Source organism: Cornus florida, unplaced genomic scaffold (genome assembly GCF_030987335.1).
Source record: "Cornus florida cultivar Cherokee Brave unplaced genomic scaffold, ASM3098733v1 CherokeeBrave_3.0.0_Hap2_Chr04, whole genome shotgun sequence".
NCBI classification, from domain to species: Eukaryota; Viridiplantae; Streptophyta; class Magnoliopsida; order Cornales; family Cornaceae; genus Cornus; species Cornus florida.
This window is the reverse complement of record NW_026775574.1, coordinates 5,008,981-5,017,690: the sequence shown is the minus strand read 5'-3', so window position 1 is coordinate 5,017,690 and position 8,710 is coordinate 5,008,981. Positions and strand designations below refer to the sequence as shown.

The window sequence follows — 8,710 nt, the reverse complement described above, 5'->3', positions numbered from 1 at the left end:
TGACAGCAAGTACAAGTAAAGAATATCTATTTGAATTAAAGAGATAATTGTATTGAGAAAGACATCTCCACTTTTGGTTTTTCATTTTATTTTATTTTAAAAATCAAATTAATTATTTAAATATATTAATAGATATTAGTAATGCAGTAAATCTAGTTGGGACAAGAATTCTCTCCGACACAGGAAAGGTCGGACACATAATTTCGTGATTGAGATTGAATTGATAAACGGAACTCAATAATGATGATGTAATCTCAACCACTCAATTATGCGCTGAACCACTCCAGCACGGGAGAGAATTCTTATCCAATCATCCGATCCAGTTGTATGATTTTTTGGTGTAACAGATCACTGCGTGTGTGTGTGTGAATATACATAATATTGGTGATGCAAATGTGGTATGCTAAAAACAAAACTAGTGAAGTGAAATGGATTAGAATTTAGATTGGGTAAAATAATTGAGTACATGGATGGACAAATGAAAGCAACTTTCATATCCCATTTTAAACGGTTGCCCCTAAATAAATGCACAATCTACGCGCTTGTACATGGCCCACCAGTTCTTGAATGGTCGTGGGCTTGGGAAGCAACTTGAATATCCAAAAATTTCAAGATAAGCTCAAATTTAGAATAGAAAGATCTGAAACAAAGGAAAAGTTTAGTTGATTTTTCTAAAAATAATTTTTAAAAACTCACAAAATAGAAAACCATTTTTAAAGAATTATAAATTATAATTTTTTAAAATAAATTTTTTTGACTTAATTTTTTTAAAAATTATTTTTCAAAAATTGTCAATCAAATTTTTTTTTTTTTTAGGCTAGTGGAAATCACCCTATTTGTTAGATAGTGTATTAATTGTGTGTCTATGTTTGTTTTTTTTAATAATTAGAATAAAATCATTTTTGATACATATATTTTTTATTGTTTAATTATATTAAATTTATTACCTTAATTACATTAATTAATTTAATTTTTTATAGGAAAAAAATTACTCCGTGTAAAAGTAATATATTCTGCGTTGTTTTTGTGTCGGCCTCTCTTCTGTTTGACTGAACCCCATAGTGCCGCGATTCCATTCCCCAATGTGGAATTTGGTGAAACCTCTCCACTGTCGCCTCTTCTTTTGTTTTTTTTGTCCTTTGTGTATAATAGAAGCGCCTCTCTCTCTCTCTCTCTCTCTCTGCACCACTGTATGTAGTAGTAAGTAGTAGACGAACTTTGTGAACTCTCTTCGTCTCTCTCAAATTCTTCAGATTCTTTCAGGTTAGTAGTTCATCTTCTTCTTCCTTCACTCCTACTTTTCTTCCATTTCCTTTCTCACTCTATAAATCTCAAATTAGTAATGACAACTACACGCTAATCTCTCTCTAGATACGAACATTTTTCATGTTCAAATATACACATAATCATGAGATTTCCTTCCTCCAAATTGTTTGCTATTCGTTTGTTTTTTAAATTTTGTTTTTCTCATTTTTCAGAATTAATTTGCTCTGTTTGGTAGCAGAGAAATTGGAGGAAAACAAAAGATAGGCAAATTTAGAGACCTGTGTTTTTTTTTTTGGTTTTCCAAAGACGGAAAACTCATTTGAACTATAAGCAGTGTTTGTTTTCTTTTTACTAAGAAAATTCAGGAAAAGTAGGTGAGTGGAGTTTCCCGGTTCTTCAATAAATTACGGAAAATGGATTGATGAAATTTGTTTAGGTATATTTTTCTTAGCGATCAAGCGGATTCTTATAGAAAGTATGTGAAACCCTAGTTTAGGCTTTTCAGAAATTTGAATCGTTGGCCAAATGGTTGAAATGAGGAATTTATTATTATTATTTTTTGTCATTTATTTGTCTCGTTCATGTTTATTGTTATTGAACTCAACAATGTATGGATAAAGCAACTTCTTCGTGGAGCATTTGACTTTGTACAGTAGTGATCTTGTCCACATTCTTTGTCCTTATGCTTGCAGTCTTAGCTATTTTTTTTACATATTGGGCACATTTGAGGCACTTATGCTTTTAGCATATTGTTAAGCAAAGCTTGTATATAATATACTAATCATTCGACTGTTACACTGTCGGGTGCAGCCGATTTCATTGGCATAAAATGTCTACACTTTTTTTTTTTTTTTTTTTGTTTTTTGTTAATGCTAATTAGTTTTCTTGTGTAGTCACTATTAGAAGCTTTAGAATCTCTGTCAAGACAAAGTTGTTGACATACATCTCGCATTTCAATGTATTTAGGTGGTGCTGATTCTAATTGTGTTGCAGAATTGAAGCCATCGTGGCGTCTTATATGTGATACAGATAGGTTTTAGAATTTATTTAGAGTAGGTATGGGCTTCAGCCTAAGAGTAAAACGGTGTCAGGTTAAAAACTCCAATCGAGGAACTTATGTATATATAGTTCTCAAAATACTCAAAAGCATATTGTGAATTTCATTAATGTAAATAAGACTTGAGATAATTCCTGTTATTAGTAAACAAAGCTCTAACACTTGGGAATAAGTAACATATGATGCTATGGTAGTACCCCAAATCCAATGTAGATTCTTCGACAACTATTTGTTGTTTTAGCTAACCAACCATTTCTCTTGGCTTACCATCCTCAAATTCATATAGCATTTATAGCTTGATTCAGTTGTATAATCGTGGCTACTTCTTGTAGTTCTCAGGCTATAGTTTGCTGGAGTAGATGACTTTGTAATTGGAGATGTATTTAGTTTGATTATCTCCTTTTGTTTTAAGTTTTTTGCCCTAGGATAGGTTAGAGAGCATCCAGGGAAGTTTGTATGGATCTTTTGCGACACTTGTAAAGTGAGATGCATCCTACCTACGTAGACACATTTTAAAACCGTGAGCGCCAAGAGAGTGTAAAGCGGACAATATCTGTACAGTGTGAGGCTTCTTCTAACGGTTTAAATACTTTCAATGCAAATGCTAGATTCCTATCCATTTATATATGACTTTTAATTAATGTTTTCCTTATTTTCAAAAGTTGATGCCATATTACCATTGATTAACATGGATTGGCAGTGCTTCAGGCCTTATAATCCCACCCTTGTTGTATCCAAGTGGAACCTCTAAGGTTCATGTCTTCACTGTGTTGTTTCTTAAAAATTTAGAACGACATCTCAAGTTCTTGACAATTCCAACAACCCCAACAAAAAAAAAAAAACGAAAAAAAAAAAAGAAAAAAAACAACAAGAAGAAGAAAAGGAGAATTGTCTTCTTCCCTAATTGTACAGTGCTTCTGTATTCATGTCCTTTAGCAAGTTAATTGTATTTGCATAGTTCTCTTTAAAAGTAGATGCATAAATATGACTGTTAATTGTAGCAATACATGTTCATAAGTTTTTTTCTGTGAAGAATATATATATATATATTTTTTATAATAATTTTTTAGTTGTAAGCTTGTAGCCTTACTGTCTTTGGTATTTACTGCTATGGCAAAAGTTGGGTGGAAGTTGTCTTATGTGATGCCTCCCTCTCTCAACTGACTATGCTGTGCTAACTTTTCAACATGATTTCTATCAACTAACTTTTTGTTTTTTCTTTAGTTGGTGAAAATGCCAGAGATTCAATTGGGTGCTCACACTCTCAGATCTCATGGAGCTAAAGTAGCAAGGATACATATGCATGACTGGCTGATTGTTATTCTTCTTGCAGTGATAGAGGTCATTTTGTATGTTGTTATAGAACCATTTCACCGTTTTGTTGGAGAGGAAATGATGACTGACCTAAAGTACCCATTGCAGGGGAATACTGTTCCCTTTTGGGCTGTTCCGGTATGTTTTATTTTAAAGAAATATTCAGCAGGAAAACTTTAATCCACTAGATAATGACAACAAACTTGAAATAATTCATTACTTTTCTTCATTCTGAGATGTGACAGGTAATTGCAATACTATTACCTCTTGCGGTGATTGTTGTCTATTACTTCATTAGAAAGGATGTCTATGATTTGCATCATGCTATATTAGGTAGTCTTCTTCCCTTTTATAATTTCTTATGCAGGTGTTAGTTATTTGTATTATCAATGACTTTAATTTGGTTTTGTATGCATGTTCAGGCCTTCTGTTTTCAGTACTTACAACTGCAGTTATAACTGATGCAATTAAAGATGCTGTTGGTCGACCTCGTCCAGACTTCTTTTGGCGTTGTTTCCCTGATGGCAAAGGGGTGATCCTCATCAACTGCTTTAATATTCTTTGTCACAGTCTTTTAACTTCAATTGCATGAAGTTATCTTTTTTACTCTGAATAAAGTGTATTTTTGGTGCAATGGCATGTTCAGGTGTTTGATCCTGTCACGAAGAATGTTATGTGTACTGGATTGAAAAGCGTCATCAGGGAAGGACATAAAAGTTTTCCGAGTGGGCATACTTCTTGTAAGAAGCACATTCGTTTTGAGTTCAAATACTTGCTGTGTGTATAATATATGGCTTGTTGCTGATTCTTCAATTATGTTCTTTTCAAGCATACTTTTTGTTTTGCAACTATGGAGATGCTAAATCTTGTATATGCTAAATCTTTACCTCAAAAAATATATAGTTATCCTAGAAGTCATTGACATTTTCCTGTGAAAGTGCTGTGTGGATGTAGGTTATATATATGTATAACAGAGGCATTACTCACAAATTAGTAGCGATCCCAGGTGGACTGAGTGTGGTGGAAGTCTAGGCAAACTTGAGAGAGAGGCAGTGTGCAAGTTCACTATTGACTTCCTTGGTGAAGGTTTAGAGGATGAGAATAGAGAGAGAGAGAGAGAGAGAGAGCATGGGTGAGAGATAGAGAAGAGCTTATAATATGGATGGTGGTTCCCCTTCTTATTTCTCTTCCTCTCTTTTTGGTCTTGTGGAAGGCTCTTTATAGGAAAAAATGTAAGGATAGCTGATGTCACACTGAGGCAACATATGAGTTTTTCTTATAGTGACAAAAAAGAAAAATTTATAAAGTAGAGAGAGACAAGGATATGGTGTGTAATTGTTAGTGTAATAAGGATAATTATTTAACGAGATAAACAAATCCAATATGGCCGGGTAGGGTGGAGATAGGATGCATGGAAGTCAAAAGGTCTTTTTTTTTTTTTTTTCCTAGTTGGCAACTCACACACACATGACTCCACTGAGGCTCCAACCCCTGACCTCTTTTTGAGAAGTAGGAGCTTGGTACCGCAAGGCCACTGGCCTGTTGGTAAGTCAAAAGGTCATACTCCCTTCACAAGTTATGTCAAGGGTTAGTTGAACCACTATGATGGCCCTGGACTTCAGCTACCAAACCAATTGCCTCCTTTGATCACAAATGTTCCCGAGTCCTACTCCCAACTCAGGTCTCCAAGTCTTTAGTCTTCTATTTGAGGTTTATTGATGATATAGCAAGTGTTACATAACTTGCTCTTGACTGCTTGACTTTTTGCTATGTGGGCCACTATTGATGATGTGGCGAGTTCCATGTGGATAAAAAAAAATATCCGATACCAACAATAGGATAGTGGTAGCTTAAGTTTCTGTGTACATAAAATAGAGTTGGCCAACCAGCATTAATGCGTTCCGGAAGCACATAATATTTGCATTATGAATGATATGTTGTATATCAATTTTAAGATAGCTTCCAAATGACAATACCCCCTATCATCATTTCTTCCTCTCCCACAAACTTCTAGTGGTTTTTAAAATTACTAGTTGCATATTTTAACATATCAAGAATCTTATAAATGCCCTCATTTTTATTTTCTTCTGGTGATACCCCTATTATAGATTACCAATTTGTGTTGTCCAATGCTAGTTTGAAATGGTGTCATTTCATTGTTCAGTCAGTTATCAATGTATATTATTATTGCATTTGTAGTAGTTGTTTTAATTTCTCGTATATAAACCACAATATTATAAGAATTTGGTTTGGTACTATGTAGGGTCCTTCGCTGGTCTTGGTTTTCTTGCATGGTACCTGTCAGGGAAAGTCAGGATGTTTGATCACAATGGCCACGTTGGAAAGCTTTGTATTGTTTTTCTACCCCTGCTAGTTTCAGCTCTGGTGGGAGTTTCTCGAGTCGATGACTACTGGCATCATTGGCAAGATGTATTTGCTGGAGGTCTTATAGGTCTGTGCATTGCAGATAGAATCTATCATTCCTAACTTAATTTTCTATTATTTACATTGCCTTTCTTTTTCTGAATTTTTTCTCCCTTTTTCTTTGTGCAGGGATTGCGATTGCTTCATTCTGTTACTTGCAATTCTTTCCACCCCCATATGACATAGATGGTATTTCTTATTGTTGTATACTCACTAGTTACTTGCTGCCTTGTGCACCATGGTGCCGTGGTGTTATTATTTAGAAACAGCAGCCTATTTGGTTTTACATAGAAATTCCTTGCTATAGGATAAAAGTGAGCAAAATGATGAAGATATAAGATACAACAAAAGCTGTTAATTCTCTTATATCCCACTGCACTATTTCTAATGTTTGTACTGTTAAATAAGTTAAATTATTGCATTTGATGTTTTAATCTATCTCAAACTTGTTCCACTAGTTAAATTAGAAACTTGCCACTTGAATAATTTATCAATTCTTTCATTAGAGCCATCTTAACTACATTTTTAAGGTGTAGAGTTTTGAGTAATTCTGATCAATAAATGAAAACTATAACAACTTGCTTGAGATTGGTCTCATACTTTACGCTTGTTTTAAAGTATCCCATTTATGTTTTTCCTATTCTTTCTTTTGTCACAGTAGCTGTTGTAAAATTGCTCGAGAGAACCCATGTTTATTGCCAACTTAGTGGTTTGGATTGGCAATGTTCTTCATGAGAAGTGCTATACTTGAGATATGTTGTATTTAGGGACTTAAAAATTGGTTGGCAAAACGATGCTTAACCAGTTCTTTCATTTGTTTATTTTCCTTTGTTCTCCTCGTTATTTTCTTTTTCTTTCTCTTTTCTTTTCTATCTGTTTGTCTATATAATGTTGGAATTAACTTACTCAAGAGATGGAAGTAAGTTTGAGCTTTTACAAGTAATCTGTGTTGCTTATGTTGGCCATTCTATCTCCAACCGAATGTAATTTTAGAGGGGAGAACCAAAAATTTCTTCGAATCTCTGAAGATTTTTAAATATATTTTTTAGCATCTCTTATCTCTCTTTAAGAGCAATTTTAGATCACAATCCTGTCTTTTATCACCTTTAAACACCTATACCGTTGCAAAGATACTCTTATTTCTTAATTGCTTGATTGTAGGGCAGAAAACATAGACAGTAATAGGTCATGTGTAGGTGATGCACATATCATGTTAAAAGTGAACCTAATTTAATACCCTAGAGTTCCATGAAAGTAAGTTTTCTCATTTTGAGACAGCTGCTCATGTGCTTCCTTCATTGTGCATTCCCGGTACATGCATGTACAGTTTGCCTCTTTTTTGCCAAAGCAAAGGAGAAAATCTCTCATATAATAGACTTTTATTTCATCCTGTTATTTCAAAAGCAGTGGATCGGAGTTGTAAAGTGCATCGGCACTTAATTACTGGTCACTAATTTCTTACATGTTTATCCTCGTCTTGCAGGTTGGGGACCCCATGCATACTTTCAGATGTTGGCAGAGTCCCGAAATGCTACCCAGCCTTCATCCACCCAGATAAATTGCCTTGGCATACAGCCATCGCAGCTTGAGAATGTATATATTGAATCTCATCATGGCACGCCAACATCACAAGTCAATACTCGGGACACAAGCCGAACCCTGGACGCCATGGAAAGCGGCAGGAGACATTGACTCAGGTTTTGACTGTAGAGAAGATATAGATACATTTCCACATGTGCATACCTAGTAAGATCAATAGAAGTGTGTTGCTTTTTCATCTGCAAATACTATAGGAACTTTCTGCATGGATCATGTCGATCGATTATACTTTTACCTCAGATTATATGCGCAATTAAAATCGACAATTTTTAGCTTGTATGTCTCATGTTCATCTGTTTATACTCCTGTTTCTTTTGTTTCTTCTGGTATTGCTGCCGGTATGAATAAAATTAGTTTGTGAATATCTATTGTTATTATGTTCTATAAAAACCATAATAAGAGCACGGGTTTGAATCTAAAGACAACATGGTGTGTATTGTTGTCTAAAAAGTGCCAAAAATTAGGTATGTACCTACCTGTTCCTCCTGATATTGTTGAAAATCAGGAACAGGTCTTGTACTGTTCTACCACGTGAGTTGATTGTGTTGAGAATAATGATTTTTAGACCTTATAGTCTAGCCGAGAATCCTAACCGAGGAATTTCTATCCCTTAATGGATTCTCGGTTAGATTGTTAAGTCTGAAAAGCGTTGTCAATGTGTTAAATGGTGCCTTTGTTTAATACTTCAGAATTATTGTTTCAGGCTGGAGTAATTTGATTTTATTCTCTGTTGGTTAGGTGGAACTCCATGTTGCATTGAAGGACACACAACTATAGCAGTGTCTTGGTCAATATTCTAAAATATATATATATATATATATATATATATATATATATATATATATATCTTGGTCAATATTCTAAAATATATATATATATATATATATATTATCTACAGTTTTCACCTGAGTCAACTAATCTGGAAGAATTATTCTTCTCCGTGATTTGATGATTATTGAAATGCTATTTTAATTTTCGATTACTTAAACAAAGGTTCAGTTTGTCATCATTTCCTTGGCTTTGTGATTAGACAAAGAAGAATGAAAGAAA

The 8,710-nt window shown here is 34.1% G+C and overlaps 1 protein-coding gene across 2 annotated transcripts; it reads left to right on the top strand.

Annotated features, from left to right (window-relative positions):
- The first annotated feature begins 1,050 nt into the window (after positions 1-1,050).
- On the top strand, positions 1,051-8,022 carry LOC132302576 (lipid phosphate phosphatase 2-like). Of its 2 annotated transcripts, XM_059799479.1 has the most exons (9): positions 1,051-1,263; positions 3,548-3,664; positions 3,746-3,775; positions 3,883-3,970; positions 4,060-4,169; positions 4,284-4,377; positions 5,901-6,089; positions 6,191-6,250; positions 7,545-8,022. In XM_059799479.1, exons 2-9 carry the CDS (start codon positions 3,557-3,559, stop codon positions 7,751-7,753), a joined length of 888 nt encoding a protein of 295 aa, XP_059655462.1. In that variant the 5' UTR covers positions 1,051-1,263; positions 3,548-3,556; the 3' UTR covers positions 7,754-8,022. The 2 variants fall into 2 exon arrangements, with proteins under 2 accessions (XP_059655462.1, XP_059655461.1); XM_059799478.1 differs by having other exon boundaries at positions 3,548-3,775.
- Positions 8,023-8,710: the final 688 nt, after the last annotated feature.